At 53.5% G+C, this 18,498-nt stretch overlaps 4 protein-coding genes across 4 annotated transcripts; all 4 read right to left on the bottom strand.

The window, feature by feature from the left end:
* Positions 1-1,280: 1,280 nt before the first annotated feature.
* BDZ83DRAFT_783197 (phosphatidylserine decarboxylase-domain-containing protein) lies at positions 1,281-2,552 on the bottom strand (the record flags this gene model as incomplete). The annotated part of the gene is made up of 2 exons (XM_060515581.1): positions 1,281-2,190; positions 2,251-2,552. The coding sequence occupies 2 exons, from the start codon at positions 2,550-2,552 to the stop codon at positions 1,281-1,283; spliced, it is 1,212 nt and encodes a 403-aa protein (XP_060362727.1).
* A 1,205-nt stretch (positions 2,553-3,757) lies between these two features.
* BDZ83DRAFT_653765 (SNF2 family N-terminal domain-containing protein) lies at positions 3,758-8,735 on the bottom strand (the record flags this gene model as incomplete). The annotated part of the gene is made up of 3 exons (XM_060510642.1): positions 3,758-3,924; positions 3,976-8,577; positions 8,606-8,735. 3 exons carry the CDS (start codon positions 8,733-8,735, stop codon positions 3,758-3,760), a joined length of 4,899 nt encoding a protein of 1,632 aa, XP_060362726.1.
* An 880-nt stretch (positions 8,736-9,615) lies between these two features.
* BDZ83DRAFT_653764 (uncharacterized protein) lies at positions 9,616-10,641 on the bottom strand (the record flags this gene model as incomplete). The annotated part of the gene is made up of 2 exons (XM_060510641.1): positions 9,616-9,759; positions 10,084-10,641. 2 exons carry the CDS (start codon positions 10,639-10,641, stop codon positions 9,616-9,618), a joined length of 702 nt encoding a protein of 233 aa, XP_060362725.1.
* Positions 10,642-14,766: 4,125 nt separating this feature from the next.
* BDZ83DRAFT_628526 (ABC transporter) lies at positions 14,767-17,560 on the bottom strand. The gene is made up of 3 exons (XM_060508709.1): positions 16,615-17,560; positions 15,382-16,523; positions 14,767-15,324 (listed from the first exon to the last, which is right to left on the bottom strand). The coding sequence occupies exons 1-3, from the start codon at positions 17,179-17,181 to the stop codon at positions 15,198-15,200; spliced, it is 1,836 nt and encodes a 611-aa protein (XP_060362724.1). The 5' UTR covers positions 17,182-17,560; the 3' UTR covers positions 14,767-15,197.
* Positions 17,561-18,498: the final 938 nt, after the last annotated feature.

The raw sequence follows: 18,498 nt of genomic DNA, 5'->3' as shown, positions 1-18,498 counted from the left end.
CTATCTCACATGGTTTTCGAGCGTCACCCACGCGGCCTGTCTATCAGCTCTTCGAACCTTTCTGTCTCAACATCGTACTGAAAGAAACTATCGGCTAGTTTTGATGACTGTTCTTTTAGCTGGTTTGGTCACAGCACTAGTACCTACAATTTATTTCAGTTGGGCAGCAGGAGAAGGGACAGCAAGCCTTGCTTCCTCGAATGCTTGATGCTTCTTTTTACACAAAATGGTGCAGACTATTTGGGACCGTAGCGCGTGTGAAAAGTGCAACGCCGACACTTCGATGCCCGGCATTCGTATATTGCAGGCCGCCACAATTACATCCACAACTGCATATGAGACTTTCATAGTATCTACTCTCATGTTGAATATAGGTTTCTTTAGTCGTGTTCTCAAGATGTTTCGGAGGATTTCAGAGTTCGCAAAAAGTCTGTTGAGGGAAAAGTTCGGCCAATGGGCAATATTCTGTCTTATGGCCACCGCCAAAGGTTGCAAAGACTCTGGGACTACACCATCCCGGAGAAAGTTACTTGCCATATTTTGGCCCCTGGACTTGATGATTATGACCTACTTGGTAGGAAGAATCTACTTGGACGCTGTTGTATCCGAGCTTGCCGATGTAAGTGGCGCATTCCTTTAATTGTTTTGTCGGAGTGGTCGCTGGCATCTACGTTGACGATCCACGAATTTCAAAGCTTCGATTGTCCATACTCTCAGTCTTACTTTGGGTCCTCCTAGGCTGGAGCATCACGACAAACCTAACAAATTTTGGTTCCCTCCCAACCAAACTCCTTCCCTCATGTCTCTTCATCCTCTTTTTCGCATATTTGAGCTTTAGGTTTTAAGTACAGGACTGTCATACTATGTGTATACTTCACACACTCGGCCTGAATTAGGCATGTTTGTCATACACAATGGATCATGGAACAAGAGCTATCCTTGTTTATATTGATTTAAGTCGGGAAACATAGTCAATGTTACTAAGACGAGTGAACTCAGACCTTACTAACCTGGCAGTGCGCTTTATCTAGACGGGTGCCGGCCATATGGCGGTTACGTGTTCAACGAGATGAGCAAGGAGACGTAAAAATAAGGAGAAGGCACTTACTTAAGGCAAATAATGGGAACCAACAGCAAAAGTGTTCTCACATGTCGTCCAACCATTGTCATCAATTACTGACATGTAGATTAGACCAGCATCGTTCCGAGGTACAATCAATTAGCCCAGCGCTTCAAGCTTGCCAGACTCCCCTCCATCGCCGCTTTCACATCAAAGAGCATCAAGGAACCCTCGCCAGAACACTCCCATACCTAGACCACTCCCCCTCCCCCCTCGGACTCCTCACGAAATCCTCAACCCTCAACCCAGCCCTCCCCTCAAAAACACAAACAACATCACTCCCTCCAAACGCGAAGCCCGCAATCTCATCCCCCTTCTCCACAACATCGCCAACCTCGACACTCAACCTCACTGAGGAAACCATCGCCATACCCACAGGCAACACCGCGACCTTCCCCAGCAAAGGATTCTCGATGATAACAACCCCTCGAGTCTGAAGGAATTGGTATCCAGGCGTGTTCGGCGCCGTTAACCCCCTCTCCTCCTTCTGCCGTGCGACATCTTCAACTGGCCGGCAAGTTGGTTTCTTCTCCTCCTCATCGACAACGACCTCAAAGCAAGCCAACCCCCTAACCTTCCTCGCCTCAATAACCCTCCCCGAAACAGGGGCATGAACATGATGATAATTATACGTATTCAAAAAAGCATGCATCCATATTCCCCCCTCAAACTCCTCCCCTCCACCGCAACTACCCAACAACTCCCCAATAGTCCACGGCAACCCCTTAATCCTCACAACACCCCCCCTCTCAACCTCCACAATCCCACCACCTCCTCCTCCATCACTACCCTCATCCCCAGCAAGCCTACAATCAGCAGGATACACCACAACCTCATCATCTCCAAACCCTTCAACATCCCTCGCCCCTTCCCTCAACCTCCTCCCAAAAAACTCATTAAACGACCTAAACCCGCCCTCCGGAACAACAGCCTCATGCAAATTATACCTCCCACACCTCCAAAACGTCTCCAGACTCTCCTGCGTAATAGACTCCCCCGAATCCATCCACGATCCAATCATCTGCGCGTAAACAACCATCCAATCCGACAACCAACTCATATGTCTCTCTCTCACACAGTCCCTCCTTTCGTGTTCATACAATTGTCCCCCAACCTCTTCCTCCTCATACCCGCGCGGTACGATCCTCGCCTGCAACGAACCCAACGGCTCCTGCCCCAACACAAAGTAGAACATACACAGCACGTCATAGATATCCCGCCCCTCGCACCCCTCGCTCGGAACCCAGGTCAACAAGTCGTTGGCGAAGCGGAGGAACGAGGGGGCGTCCGTAATGGAGAAGCGGGACATGAAGGTTGGAATTTTGTTGTATGCTGCGGCGACGGCTTGTGATAGGCCGTTGTTGGGGGCGGGATCGTTCTCGTTGGGAGTACCCGAGGAGGGTGATGTGAGGTCGAGGTACGTCGCTAGCATCGATATAATCGGCTCCAGAGGCGCGGCGTCTCTGTCTGGGAAGGGGGCGGACGGCATCGTGGCGAAAGGCAGAATCGGTACGCTTGATACTTGGTGGCGGTATACACTGGTCTGCTCAACAACAACTTCAACTCAGCGTGGATGATTATCAGAATCGATGTAAGAACAAGTATACAAGCATCAGACTTATTCGCAACCCAGAATCCACGATAAAAGATGGAGAAAAAACAAAGAACCACACCAGATCCTCAAACGAGGTTCACATCCATGGTATCCCGCGCCTACCCGGAACCCCTGAGATCGTGATGAGATCATCCTCAACAACCGCATGCGGTCGCCCGAGAAGCTCGTCCAATTTCAAACGGCCTTGTTTAAATGGTATCAAACTCATGGACATCAGCTAGCTGTATGGTGATACTAGCACGTGATTGGTATTGGATGGGATGATCTCTCCCGGCCTCTGCACTGCCGAAACGGCCCCTTGTCTTACATGATTGCGGATCTCTTCAACACCAACCTGCAAACATCCTACTGCGACATGTTTCACTCACTCCTTTGTGGTGTACGGCCTCACAATCAACATTGAATCATATGTACTTATGCGGTCTCATTAGGGACGGTCAATGAGATACACTTTACTTGCCGGCTTGTCAGCCAGAGCTGTGGGACATCACCAAGGCCTCAACACCACCCTAACAAGCATCAACATCATACGATCCATCTCGGAAGCGACTTCATTCGTCTAAAGGTAGTACTAATACACGCGCCATCGGGCTCCAAAGACCCGAGGCCTCGTACAACTCAATCTGAATGCCGCCATCCACCTTGTGTCTCGAGGGATTGATTGCCGTGATCAGGAAACCCCCACGCGAGACCAAGATTGTCTAGAGTCGAACCACCAGACCCCCTAACCATCCCAACGTCGCGAGAAGTAGAAAGAATACAAACATACTGAAGCTTTTCTGTAAAGTCTAACAAACGTATCGCGGCATCAGTCCATAATAATAGCCGCGACCGTCATCTTGATGCAAATCGCGTTGTCCACTCCGACGCCAGGCATACCTCACGCGCGCCCAGCGTGTCCTACCCATAAACCATATTGCTACAATCGAAACCTCCGTTTTCCGCTCAACTGTGCACAACGAGTGACTTCTCGTTATCTATCGTCGTCTTCTATTCGAGTCAGACGGCCTGTCGACGACGAACTAAACTTGTCCGTCGGCAAGGGCAAGTCTCTGTTTCAGTGTCTTGGCCTTCTTGCCACCGCCTCTGCGTTGCTTCTTGGCTCCCTTCACCTCGGGCTCGGCTACAGGCGTGGCGGTACCCGAGGTTCCGTTGGCTCCATTGCGGTTGTCATCAAAGTTGCCCTCGCCTGTGCACATGTTAGTATGTGTGTGGGAAGCATGGATAGCAAACAACTTACCCTCGTGATACATCTCGTCAAGGCTGACATCCTCGTTGACCACCCGCTTGCGCTTCGCCGTCTTCTTCTTCTTCTCAGGCTTGTCGAACTCGCCGGCTTCGAGCATCTCCTTCTCACGCTGCTCAATCATCTCAGCCTGCTCATCGTCGGCAAGCCACATGGCAATATCGCGGTTGCGGTTCTCAGGAGCGCGGCGACCAGAGAAGTCAACACTGGCACCACCTCCCTGGATGACGACACGCTGCACCTCTTCCTTTTGCATGGCACGCTTCCGGATACGCTCCTCGATCGTTCCCTTAGTGATGAGGCGGTACACGGTAACCTGTCGAGTCTGACCCAGTCTGTGAGCTCTGTCCATGGCCTGCGAATCGATCGTAGGGTTCCAATCAGAATCGTAGAAGATGACGGTGTCGGCAGAGGTAAGATTGATACCGAGACCACCAGCACGGGTCGACAGAAGGAAGATGAAGATCTCGGGACGAGTCTGGAAGTCGGCGACAGTATCTCTTCTGTCCTCGAGCTTGGTCGAACCATCGAGACGGCAGTACTTGTAGTTGCGGTACGTCAGGTACTCCTCCATGAGGTCGATCATGCGAGTCATCTGGAAGTAGAGCAGCACACGATGGCCTTCCGCCTTGAGCTTGGTCAACAACTTGTCGAGAGTGGCCAGTTTACCGCTGTCAGTAACAAAACGGCGCATTGACGGAGTCGCAATGTTGTTGAACTTCTTCTTGTCGTTGTCCGGCGCAGGGAGCATCTTGCGGGGCGGGAATCGGTCAAAGGGAAGCTTCTCAGTAACCATGGCCCTTTCCTCTTGGATCGTCGGGCCGAATAGGCTCTTGCGCATGGATCTGTTGAAGAGGATGCTTTCCGTCTCCAGACCGGTTCCACGGCTGCAGCAGCTCACCTCAATGGGTGGCGCTGACGCACGCGGGCGACCGGCCTGCTCCAAGCGTCCCAAGCCGCTGTCGACATACTCCTCACGGGCCACGTTCATGAGGTTGGCCATGATACCCTCTTGGGTGATGTCCGCGAGTGGCTGTCTGTTCTTGCAGGCAGCGATCTTGAATAAGGCATGTGCAGGTGTGAAGTTGGCATCTTCGGGGTCGTCGTAAGCAATCTTCATCAAAGGCAAGCGATCCTTCTTCTGAGACAGCTCGACAGCACGAGAGAAGACGTCCTGGTGGCTAGCCTTATAGACCTCGGCCGGGCTGGTATCAGCGAAGCGCAGGAAGGAAAACGCGTCGGATCCCTCGAGACTGTCGCGAATGTGCTCTGGAGTAAAAATATTCATCATGTGCTGCAGATTCTTGTTACGCCAGCCAGCCTTCAAGTTTGCGCGGTCAGCCTTGTAGAGCCTGCCATCTTGTCTCCAGAGGAGACGAGGCAGCTCGAACTCGATCAAGTTGCGGGTAGAGTAGCCGACGGCGACATTATTGCCTTCTCTGACAAAGGAGGCCGTCTCCGCAAAGTAGCCGAACGAGAAGGGAGATGTCGTGTCGGCTCTCTCGAACAAGTCGGGATGGTTGCAAACCTTTCGGAATTGCATGACGAGGTTCATAAGAGTTCCAGAGTCATCATTATCACCCGTGGTGGCCTTCTCGATGAGATCCATGATACTGATCTGGTTCCGCAGGTTGCTGTAGATGGCGCGCTGTCTGTAGGTAAGATCGCAGTAGACATCCTCCTCGATCTTGTCTCCAAGCTCCTTCTGGACATGCTTCTTGACACGACGCAACATGAACGGCTTCAGGATCATGTGCAGACGCTTAAGCTGATCCTCGTTGAGCTTCGTGTTACTCTGTGCGTGTGACTCAATATCCTTGGAGAACCACTCGCTGAACTCGTCGTGAGAATCGAAGAGTGACGGCATGATGAAATGGAGCAAGGCCCACAGTTCCTGCATGTTGTTCTGGATGGGAGTACCCGTGAGCAAGAGACGATTACGGCAGTGGAAGTTGAGCAAGCTCTTCCATCTGGAACTCTGCGAGCTCTTGATGGCCTGCGCCTCGTCGAGAATCATGTACTGCCACTTCATCTTCTGGAAGTAGGCAACATCAGAGACGACGAGCTGGTACGACGTAACACAGACGTGGAACGATGCATCCTTCTTGTAGGTGGTGTGCTTGCGGTCCCAGAACTTTCGCAGGACCTTTCGGTCACCAGCGGAACCCCAGTACGGAAGAATCTTGAACTCGGGGACGAACTTTCGGATTTCCTGCTCCCAGTTGTGAAGAGTAGACGCGGGAGCGACGACAAGGAACGGACCCCAGATGTCGTACTTCTCTGCGAGGTAAGCCATGACGGAAATAGACTGAACCGTCTTTCCGAGACCCATCTCGTCGGCGAGAATGCCGTTGATACCTTGCTCGTACAGGTTGGCGAGCCAGTTGAGACCCTTGAGCTGGTACTCCTTGAGCTGCGCGTTGATCAACTTGGGCTGCTCGATGGCAACGTCGCCCATGCCGGCAGGGTTCTGGAAGTTCATCTCGCCCTCCTCGTCCATATCGGGGCCCTCGGGCTCATTGAAAGCTCTGGCCTTTCTCTGTGCCTCGGCGATGGCGTTTTGAGCATTAGCCATGGCGGCTTGGCGCAGGTTCTCCTCGTCTTCCTCCTCAAAGGTGAGATTCTCAAAGTCGGTGACCTTGGCGCCCAGAGGTCCTGTTGGTTCAGCGATATCGAGATGCTTGTTGTGCGCAGTCTCGTCCTTGTTCTCGGCGGCAATCTCGGGGTTATCGGTACTGCGTTCGACCTCGTCCGTCTTGATCTTTTTGCCGATGAAATGGGAGTACAGTTCGGTCTGCGAGATGAGGAAATTGAGCTTTCTCTTCTGGCGGGCAGCTTCGCGCTCGGCTTCTTCCTTGCGAGCGTTCTCAATCTCCTGCTTCTCGGCGGCCTTTCTGAGATCACGCTCCTCGCGCTCGTTGCGTTTCCAGAAGCCCATCATGTCACGCATGACACGCTTGGCACGGGCCTGCTGATCCTTGGTGCCCTTGTTCGTCCGCAACTGCCACCTCTTGGCCTCTTTAGATGCGAGGATGGCTGTCTTCTTAAGGTTGGACGCCTTGGTCTGGTAGGACTCGGCCGCCATCTTGTAGGTCTTGGAGACATCCTTACGGGCGAGGTCGCGCCAAATCTGGTCGTAAATCTGGAGGAAACCCTTGGTCTCGAACTTAGCGTCCTTGTTAGGAGGCTCCTCGGGCTTCTCCTCCTTCTTCTCCTTCTTTTCTTTCTTGTTTTTGCGCTCCTTCTTCTCTTTGACGGGCTCAACGATGGTGTCTTCGTCAATGTCGACGTCGACGTCGCCTTCGACCTCGACGTCGGGTTCGTCCTGGTCCACAATCTTGTCCTTGTTCTTCTCTTTGTCCTTGTCTTTGGACTTCTTGTTGAACTTGATGCGGATCTTGCCCTCTTCCTTGATCGGGAGCTCCTCGCCAGCGTCGATGGCGGCTTGCGCAGCCTCTGCAGCGTCTTTCTCGGCCTGCTTCTGCTCCTTCGACTTCTTTGGCCGAGGGCCGCTGCGACCCTTGCCCTTGGGCTTCGTGCCGGGTTCCATGTCGGATGCTTGGAAGGTGGCCATGGTGCCTCCGTCCAGGTTCAGTTCGGCGAGGTTGCGAGCGGGGCCCTTGATGCCCTTTTGGAGAATCAACTTCGTTTGCAGAGCCTTTTTGTTAGCACGCTCGGCATCCCGCAGGTGCTTCGCCTTTTCGGTCTCGTCTTCGGCCAATCGTGCGCGCTCCAGGGCAAGCTTTTGCTGCTCCATGGTGACAGCCATGGACTTTTCGCGACGACGCTTGCGCTGCATGTCCTTCTTGCGCTCCTTTTCGGCAAAGAGCTCACGTTCTCGGACCTCGTTCATGGCCTCCTCGTAGTAGATGTCGTCGTAGCGGCGTTTGCCGAGATCGGCGTGAGTGCCTAACCTGCGGCCCATCTCCCTCGAAAACTCGTCGCGTCGCTCGACATTGCGCTTGCTGTCCTTATCTTGCAAGAGGCGGCGTCGCTTGTTGCCGCTTTCTTGGTACTCGGCGCGATCAGCTGTGAGTTCGGAGTCGGTAAGCTCGTCGGCATCGGCATCGAGCTGAGCAATCAGATCCGTGACCTTCTTTTCCTTATCAGCGGGCAGGGTTTTTTGCTTCGGCTGGCCATTGGCCTGACGCTTTGAGGGGATGCGAGGCGTTGGTGTCTCGAGTTTGGACGAAGCACGGCGGCTGCTCTTGGGAGTCGATTCGGCATCTCTGATATCGGAGGCTCTCGACTTTGACTTTCTAGGTACCCGCTCCTTTCTCTCCTTACGGGGCAGGGGAGTGCTGGATCTCTCCTTGACGGGCTCCGGTCGGAGTTCAATCTCGGCTTCGCGCTCGCTGCGTTCTGTGCGCTCGGTCTTGACAGGAGGGTCGACAGAGCGGGGCTTCTCACGTTCGGGCTTGGGCTCGACAGCCTTCTCCTTCTCCTTCTCCTTTTCCTTCTCCTTTTCTTTCTCTTCGACGGGTGGCGGTGATTTCGACTTTGGTTTTGAGACGGGTTCGGCACTCGAGAGAATGTTGGAGAAGGACATGGGATCGGCGCGGCTGGGGGTCTGTGGCAGAAAAGTCAGTTCTTGATCTATCAAGGTAATCAATTGCAGTGTTACTGACACTAGCAGGAGCTTTCAAGGGAGACGGCTCGGCCTTGCCCAGGGGAGGCAGAGACGCGACGGCGCCACCATTGGAAGATGCATGCACGCTGGGCGAAGCAGCATGCCGCAGACTAGGGGACGTCATGTGCGGCGTTGCCCTGATGGATGGGCTGATAGAACCGGCAGGTGGTTGATGAGAATGGGACTGGGAGTTGGAGTGCGAATGTGAATGGGATCGCGGACTTCTCGGGGGGAAGTTGGCTGCTGATGGCGACGTGTATCCTGCGCTGCCGTTCTTATAATACGCGTGCGAGTCTCGAGATGCCGGCTCGGGTTGGGAGTAGTTGCCGTAGGGATCGCCGCGTGTGGTCTGTTTGATGATGAAGAAAGGAAAAAATTAGTCAAGGCGAAGGAATGGAGGTGGCCGTGATGGAATTAAAATTTGGGTTGAGGTTTGGGTTGGCTGGGATTTTTCTGTCCCTCGGGTAAAGTTGGAGATGGGCGAGAAAGTGGCTTCTAGTGCTGGGTGCAGGTGCAGATGCTGGTGCTTGAGGGTGCTTCCTCTACCGCGTGTCGGGGCTGGAAAGGGAAAGAAAAATCGTGTACAGGTGCAAGGGAACATAGAAGAGTGAAAAGAAAAAAAAGGGAAAGGGATGGGAAATTGATGGATCGAGATAGACAGACGGGTGTACTGTGTATGGATACGGAACGTGAATGAGGTAGCGCCACGACACGGGCACGAGGCGAGGCGACGCACGACAAGAGAGACGGGGAAGGGAAGGGAAGAAAATGACGAGAAGGAGAGGGCAAAAAAAAAAAAAAAAACAGGTGCCAAAGGTTGCAGGGAAAAAACTGGGGGACGCCGGTGTCATTGAAGCCGTGAACAATAGGGGATCCAAGCATTCCGCGGTGTTTCTTATCCAGCGGCACTGCTGCTGTTGCTGCTCTCCTCCCAATCTCTCACCCTCCTGTTTCTCCCCCATATCCCGCTCCTCTCGTCTGACCTCTGTGTGTCTAAGGTATCCTCACGCCTGAAGTGCTCCGCTGCCTCCTCTCCACACCATCGTCTCCGAAAATCCGGATGGGGGAAAGGGAGCAAAGGGTACAAAGACGGCGTAAGCACGACCTCCAACACCAGCACCAGCACCAAGTGTGGCCACTAAAAAGATCTAGAGCACAGACAGCAATCGAGCAGGGCCAAACAGAAACAGAGACCACTTTGATTGCTCATGTTGGTGTCTCTGCTAGTGCTGAATGCTACTGCTGCTGTGTGGCTACGGTACACGAGGAAGAGGAGCAGGGGGAGAAGGTTGGAATGATGGCATGGAGGAGCTTCTTGGGACGTGACGATGGGCAAGGATGGTAAAGAACCAGGACAAGAAGCAGTAGCAAACACAGGAATACACCAAGCAGCATCGCATCGTATATACACCAATGCGATGCCACCGTGGCAGTTGAATCATGGATGACAAAATTACGAAATTATCTCTTACCTTGGGCGAGCCATTGGCCGCATTATTGTTCCAACCTGCGTCAGACACCCTCCTTTCTCTTGTAGTGTCAGTCAACGGGTCGTAGTAGCTGCTCGTAGCAGGTTTCTCGCGCGTCTGATGCGACTCGGGTGGCGGGTAGTATCCGCTCGGGGGGTGCAACGGCGACAACGGCGGAGCTTGATGATGTCCAGCTCCCGAGCTGCTGCTGGCACCGCCGAGCGCGGGCAACGAGGGCGCAAGCGGACCGCCGGCTGCCGACGAGGACGAGTAAGGATTCGGATGCGACAGGCCGGACTGATGGGATCGCGGGGAGTGATGCGGGAGCGCATGGGATGTCGACGACGCTGCTTTGGGCGACGAGTATGACGAGTGCGGGGGGTGATGGTACTCGGACTGGGTAGGCGATCGCAAGTTGAAGCCTGAATGGCGCGTGCTGCCAGGCGTAGGATTCATGATGTCGCGGTGGCGGCGGCGGTCGTGATCACGGTCGTCGTCGCGGTCATCGTGACGGGAGGGCGCCTGCAGGACCGTCGAGCGGAAGTCTTTAGGGTGGTCCATCGTGACGGGATGCGGCGATGGCGTCGTTGTCGCAGCAGGACCCTACTCGACTTGTACGCGGATGGCGCTCGTAGCTGGACGATGCAGTAGTGGGTGGGGGGAGGGGGATTAGGGATGAGGAAAGAAAGGAGAGGGAAGAGAAAGGGAAGGGGAAGGGGGAGAGGGGATTGATGACTACAGCGAGGATCGCGGACCCATGTGCAGAGCAGAATGGGTGGTGGACAATCGAGGGGAGGTGATTGGGTTACGCGTTGGGGGTTTTGGACAGGAGTGAAGCAAGTGAGGCGGATCGCGAAAAAGGGACGTGGAGTCGGAAGTTGGCGTCGTGGGGAGTTGCAGGGGGGTGTGGTTCAAGAATTGGTGGTACCGTGGTATGGGGTTCGATGGGAAATGGCGATGGCGGGCGGCGATGATGCTATTCGCGGTGTTGACGGCACGGTTGAAATGAGCGGTCGACCGAGAAACCTGAAGAACGGTGGGAAGAGTGGGCGGCGATGATGGATTTGTGTGTCGGATCGAGAGTTTTGGTGGTATGGAGTGCGAATGTCGGAGCTAAGATCGGGGGGGAACGTGGACGAGGATGGGGTGGATGATGACCTGTCCCTCTGACACGAGAAGAGAGCGAGAGAGAGAGAAACGAGAGGAGTAGACCAGACCAGCAGGACGGGTGGTGGTGGATGTGGTGGTGGTGGTTATGGTGGTGGCCCAGGTTCGGCTTGACAGACTGCGATGCGATGGATGGGCGCGCAAGCAGGGTTGAGTCTGCGCGGGTGGAGTATTGGAGATGCTTGAGCCTTGAGCCTTGAGCCTTGGGAGGATGTCCAACTCCACAGTCTGTGTTGCGTTGCGGCTTTGGCTTTGGCTGTTGTCTTGGCCCTGGGGCTGGGCGGTATCGCCGGGTGTGTCTTGGAATGAAGCTAGCTGGAACTGGAGCTGGAACTGGAGCTGGATCGGTGATGTGCTGAGCTGCTACGCTGGTATGACCTTGCCGGGGTATGTATTCGTACGTGCGTGTGTTATGAGTGTGTACGAAGTATGTGTGGTGGTGAGGGCGTCGTGTGCTGGTGGCAACGATGCCCTTCGAATTCTTTCTGGGTACTGTATCGTGGTGATGAATGACGATGACTAGGAGAGGTGAGGAATATCGGATGGGTGCTGTATTCGTCAATGTTGAATGGGAAGAGGAGGAAGCAAGGGAATTGTGAGTGCGTCTTGCCAATCGGGTGTGTGGGCGGGCGGACTTTGATGCACTTGGGACTCGGGAGAGAGAGAGAGCAACCTGGAACTGAATGAATTGGTGAGTGAGCGATCAAGACGAGACTGGAGAGAACGGGTGAACAACTTGAGCCAAGTGTGTGGGTGATGGTCCAAGGATGGGATGGGGGGTGGGTGAGGGCGATGCCGATGCAGTCGAGTGGAAGACCCCGTCCCCGTCCGTCCCTTTCAGTTCCAGACTTTCCAGACTTTGCAGGCGTGTCTCCAGTTGTCCGCCGTCGTGGTCCAAGATCGTCGGGGATGGATGTGCGATGCGATGCAGTGTATGTGTGTGTATGTGTGTGTGTGTACTCAATGTCTTTTCTCGACAGTATGAAATGAACAGAATCATCTATGATGGACAAAATAAAAAAGATATATACATGACCATAGGAATATCAACCTGTTGGGAAAGAGCAATTGCAATCACGAAAGGAAGGAACGTCCTGGTGGTACATCGTGTGCCTGCCTCCACGTTCTCACCCAGATCCCAGGGAAGGCGCGACCTGTCAGTGCCTTCTCCCGTGAGGATCCCCCGATTTCATCAATTTTCGGTGGTTCGTCAGTCGTCACTTCCCTCCCGTCAAAAACTCGCGAGTCGCGGAGGGAAGGAACAGGTGCGCACCTGCTTGCACCTGCACACCTGCACCACACGTCGCCAAAGGGTGCAGGCGCGGTGTTCACCAGTCCAGGTACCTCACCGCGGGCTGCTAACTCGGGGCTAGCGCAGATGCTCCCGCCAATCCCGGGCCACGTCTGAGCCTCTTGGGTTGCTTCCTCCTGTTCGTGCCTTCCTTACCCCCCGGCCGCCCAGTCCCCCACTTCAGTCCAGACGACATGTTCCCCTATGTAGTCCTCACTCGTCTCTGATAACAAAAATACACCACGAAACATCCTCTACCAGTGAGGCATTTCAGCCGCCTTCCCCGTCCCACGCTTCGGCTGCTCTGGGCCACCACCCTCTGCCCTGATCAAAATCACCCAACATTCGTCGCTCCCGTTGTTCTCAGACGCCAGACGATGGAAGACTGTAAAACACGACAAGCGACCACCCAGAATGCAAGGCGTTCACCGCAAAGGAGCATATCAACTCTGCAGTCATTGGAAGGTGACAGCCTCCAAGGTTGCCTGGGGCATATAGAAGCAGTAAGACACCCATTTGTGTTCGCTGCTGACACATCCCCCAAAAAGACCGTCTACTCACATAAAACCCCCTTGGGAATGGCCTCAATTCTACCCACATGATCAGAAATCATTACCACCTCGGAAATCGAGGTTCAAAAAAAAATATGAACTAGTCTCAATCGGCTGATGAGAGGAGAAAAAGGTGCATTTTCCCAATAGGCATCTTGTAGGAATATTTCAAGCAAAGAACTGCAGTACCTCATCCCCGTCCATGCAACCAAGATCAGATAATCCAGATTGACTGAGGAACCGGATGTTCTGGACCGAATCGCGTGGTGTGCACCGGCGATAATCGCCTCCCAATGTTTAGGTACCTGACGATGGATCACGGAGTGGGTTTCCAGCGATTTCTCATAATTCCCGCCCTCCGAAACCTGCTGCAGCGTCAGCCCCCAATCGAAAACGAATTGAACCTTTTGCCCACTTCCCCCAACGGCCTTTGGATTCAGGGTCAACCCATCCTCCCCTTCCCCTTCTTTTCTCCGTTCACCTAATCTTGTGTTCCCCTCCGCCTCCCATCCCATTTTCGAGACCACGATGTTGCATCGTCCACCAAACACGTTCCCTCTTCACAGATATCTCTAACAAAAAGGTCGAAAGAGACAACTCCCAGCAATGCCAGACAACTAATGTAGCCTCTGTGCCCGGCAGTACCAAAATAGCGAACAACATGGTAAAGGCAATTATTAGGGGACCTGGGACATGGGGACTGACCTTCCCATCCATCCATCCATCCATGGTCCATCCTGACAGAAATTGTTAGTGCATTGCCCCCTCGGCCATGTAATCAGCAAACTTGACCCAATTTCATCACGCACGCAGATTTCCTGTCTCTCCGGCGGACCAAAGCCAGTGACCATTCCATACTTTCCTTGATCCTTCTCCCAACTGAGCGAGTTTTACAGTTACCCTAAACATCTGAGTGAAAGGCATTTATTTACCTACAGAGCGATTCTCCAGCATCTTCAATAGCAAAACCTGATCTCAAAAACTGCCCACCCAATCTTTGCTTACCTCATCCCGACAATTCCCCAGATACCTGATTGGCTTGTCCCTTGTTCCAGAAGCGCCTCACTCAGCTCCGATCCAGCCGTTGTACCTACCCGCGTCAGAGCTCTCGTGGGATTCAGATCACGTGCATCTTGACCTTCCATCTATGTTTGCTCTCCAACTGCCACCCTGTGATTCGCGAGCTTTTCCAGCCTTGTGTAGCAGGATGCCGTTTCCATGTGCCCCCCCCCCCCCACCCTCTCACTCTCTCTCACTCTTTATTCCATCGAGTGCGGGATAACGTCAAACTTGTAAATATATATATATATATACTGCTCATGAGAGATCAGTACAATCACTGATTGTTCTACGTTATTCGATATTGAAGTCACGTAAATTCCAGGTACTGCACCTAATTGAAAGTCCCAAATACTATCAGCCTTATAGAAAACTGAAAAGGTACATATTGACGTTATCCAGCACTCGATGGGATTTTTCTTCCTCCATTGCGATCATAATTATGCCATAGCCGTTTGATCATTAGAATCGGGAAAATGAAGAAGACGAAAAGATTCACCGTTAGCAGTGGGTGGCAGTTCACTCAACGAGATGCATTCAGGACCGCAAGATCATCTCTCTCCTGCAGCCTTGCATTGTCTACCAGTTTGCAACACATCACAATCATCTCAGGGTCAAATGCTTCTCTAGTTGCTCAAATCAATGGCTCGTGGCCTCTATTGTCCTCGTCATCTACACAAAGACGATGGAAAACAAGAAAAAAAAAAGTTCGCAGCTGCAGATATCTATCTATCCCATGCCGTGCCAGCAGCCGCCCTGATGGATGCTGATAATGTCTTCCCTCGATGCCGTCCCATGCCCGCTTCAATCTCTTTTCCCACCGTTTCCGCCGTCTCGAGGGAGGGAACAAGGGGGGTATAGGTTGTCCGCTTCCCTTGTTTCCGCAGCAGCCCATCCGGCCTGGTCGTGACGGTCATGGCGGCACTTTTTTTTCATAAAAGTCATGAACAAACACTTTTTTGTTCTATTTTCCTCCCGGGGAGAAAGAAATCATACGCTCAAGAGGGAGATGCATCCGAAACCCAAAATGTCTCGCCACAGAGACTGTTTTAGACAGCGCCGGCAGAAACCATCTTCTTGCGAAGGTAGTTCTTGTACGCTCCAATGGAGTCGCCCCAGGGCTTGATAGTCCGGTCCTCGCACACGAGAATCTGCTTGGCAATCTTGTCAAGAAGTCTATGAAAGAATTAGCATGAATTCATCCAAATACACAAGTGGGGGTTGCAATCTTACCTGAAGTCGTGGGAGACGACGATAACACCACCAGAGAAGGCGTTGATAGCCTCGGCCAGAGAGTCAATGGTGGGAATATCCAGACCGTTGGTAGGCTCGTCGAGCAACAGCATGTTGGGAGACTCGATGGCGAGCAGGGCGAAGACGATACGAGACTTTTGTCCGTCGGACAGGGTGCCGATCAGGGAGGTCTGGGCCTCACCAGTCAGACCGTAGCGGCCGAGCTGCTGGCGCCAGTACTGGTAGTCCTGGGACTTCTCTGCGTACTTCTCACGGACGAAGTCCAGTGCGGACTTGGTCAAGTCGAGCTGCTCAGCGCTGTGCTGAGAGTACAGACCAAGCTTCAAGTGGGTGTGGCGGGTGACGGAACCGGCGGTGGGGGAGAGCTTGCCGGTCATCAGGCGCAGCAGGGTAGACTTGCCAACACCGTTGGGTCCGACGAGGGCGGTACGGGAGTCCATGTCAAAACCAAGGTCGATATTGCGGTACAGGTCGTCCTTGGGGTCGCCAGAGTAGGAGAAGGTAACGTCGTCGAAGGACAGGACGGGAGGGGGAAGCTTCTCGACGTCGGCGAAACGGAAAGTGAAGACCTTGTCGGGGATAACGGGCTGGATGAAACCGTCGGCCTCCATCTTGTCGAGAATCTTCTGACGAGACTTTGCCTGTCTGACCAAATTGGCGTAGGTACCGGCGCTGGCAATGAACTTCTTGATGTGCACAATTTCGTCCTGCTGCTTCTGGTAGGCCTTCATCTGGTTCGTCTCCTGCTCGGTACGGGTTCTGTCGTAGATGTCGTAGTTACCTCCGTAGTAGAGGAGCTGCTTGCCACGCATGTCGATCATGGTGGTGCAGACACCGTTCAGGAAATCCATGGAGTGGGAAACGAGGACCAAGGTACGGTCCCACTTCTTCAGGTACTCCTCAAGCCACACACAGGCCTCAAGATCCAAATGGGCAGTGGGGTCGTCGAGCAACAGCAGCGAGGGCTTGACGAAGAGAGCCTTGGCAAGGGCGACACGCATTCTCCAGCCACCAGACATGTCCTTTGTCTTCTTGTGGATGGTGACCTTGTTGAAACCCAGACCCGTCAGGATAAGGGAGGCGCGGGTAGAGAAGGTAGAGGGGTCCATCTTCTCCATGTGCTACGCGGCTGTTAGATCATGATCGGTTTCTAGAGGAACAAGCCTAGGTTTCCAGGTCTAGGCAATGAAGGGAGTGGAGAGCGGAACATACCTCGTACAAGTCCATAAGGACAGGGGACTCGGGACCCTCGTCCTCGAGAATCTTCTCGGCCAACTTGTCGAGACGGTCCATCTCGCGCTCGGCCTCAGTAACGACCCATTCAAGGGCACCGAGCTCGGTGGGAGGAGCACCCTCGTTCAAGAGGTAGATATCTACGTGCTCGGGAATGGGGAACTCGCGGGCAGCGATGGCCTTGAGAAGGGTAGACTTTCCGCAACCGTTCTCTCCCAAGAGACCGTATCGGCGTCCGTAGGTCAGCTCGAGAGTAGTGTCGTTGAAGAGGACGCGGCCGTGGAAGACGAGGGAGGCACTGGTGATCTTGACGTCTCTGCTGGCCTGGGTGGAGGCCAGGACACCGGTGGTGACACGGTCAGAAATGCCGTGCTTGTCCATCTGGTCGGCGAGGCGCTTGATCTCTTCCGAGTCATTTCCGGCGGCGACATCATCGCCGTTGACCGATGAGGCAGTCGTGCTGACATTCTTAGAGCCCTTCTTCTTATCGAGCTTGCCCTCGGCGGCCTTCTTGGCGAGTCTCTTCTCCTTGGATGAGGAAACCATGATGACGGTGGTTCGTGGTTGATGGCGGGGTTATTTTTTTTTTCCTCTAAGCGATGGCGGGGAACCTGTGGTCGCCCAAAAAGAAGACGGAGAAAAAAAGGAGGGGGAAAAAGGCGACGAAAAAGACCTTTTTGTTTTTCCTAATGATGCGTCGACGACCGTAAAAGTGTCACGCAGGTATCAAGTCGGCGATGAAGTCGACTGGAAGAGAGAGGAGGAGAGTTGAGAGGATGAGGCGTGTAGGAGAAAAGAAAAAATTCAAAGGTTGACGTCTGGCGGCAGGGTGACCACACACACAGAGAAAGAGACAAAGAGCGGCGGTGCGAAACACACACACACACCCACCACCCCTCGCAGGCTGGAGAAAGGATGATTTTAGGTGGGGAGGGGCAACTAGACACACCTCACAGGCTCACCCAGCACACAGCGCAGCCCACCTACGTTGAGAGCGGGCAGCCCGCTACATGCTGCGGCCAGGTTCCATGCTCGCAGAGTTGGTACCTTAGGTAGTGGGGCAAACGACCTCAAAATTTTGAAAAAAAGCTGATAAGCGATAGGGTAGCGAGGCGATAAGGCACCAACAGATGCAAAATGCATCTCCCGTGCACCGTGCTCTCTGCTCTTGCCCAGAAGATGTGATGCAAGCACGAGTAAGCGGTACGTACCCCGACCGCCTTCTCCGTTTGACTGAGGTACCGTCCCGGACAGTGACTCTTGCGGCAAGAAGAAGGATCTTTTCTTCCTCCCTTCTTTCCTTCCTTATGCTCATGGAGTGCCGAGTGTTTTCCCTTACCATTTCATGTAGGTGCTACATTCGATCCCGGTGCTTTACCTAAGTCGGTGTCTTGGTCGTTCAGCTGCATTTGGAGGCCACCTATCACGGGGTGTTTTCTTGGGAATATTTTGCGCTGTTGACGTGGAATCGGGCACCTATCCCCTCTCACCTATTTCTTATCTAATCGTAATCATTCCCTCACTTCCCTGCAACTGGAGTGCAATTTGGAAAGCTCAGTTGTCCCGTCCAAGACCCTCAAAGACCCTCAAAAAAGAGACCCTCCTCAAGGCTCAGAGACCCAGCCTGACGCCACTGTGCAGCAACACGGAAGTCGCGGGGCTTGACGTCACGCATCACGTGCTAATCCGCCTGACTTGATTGGCAGGGCCGGAACACGAGGCTGCCGACACTGGACCGGCTAGCCAAGGGCAGGAAGGGGTTAGAGATGACTTTTTGATGCTTTTTATTATTTTCCATTATTTGCTGCTAAATGACTGCCATGCGTACTCCATATATCCCTGGGTATCAATCCAGCTGTTGTT

The sequence above is a fragment of the Colletotrichum acutatum genome (assembly GCF_030867785.1).
Source record: "Colletotrichum acutatum strain CBS 112980 chromosome Unknown BDZ83scaffold_76, whole genome shotgun sequence".
Lineage (NCBI taxonomy): Eukaryota > Fungi > Ascomycota > Sordariomycetes > Glomerellales > Glomerellaceae > Colletotrichum > Colletotrichum acutatum.
Note: the sequence above shows the minus strand (reverse complement) of the source record. Positions and strands in the feature narration are given on the sequence as shown.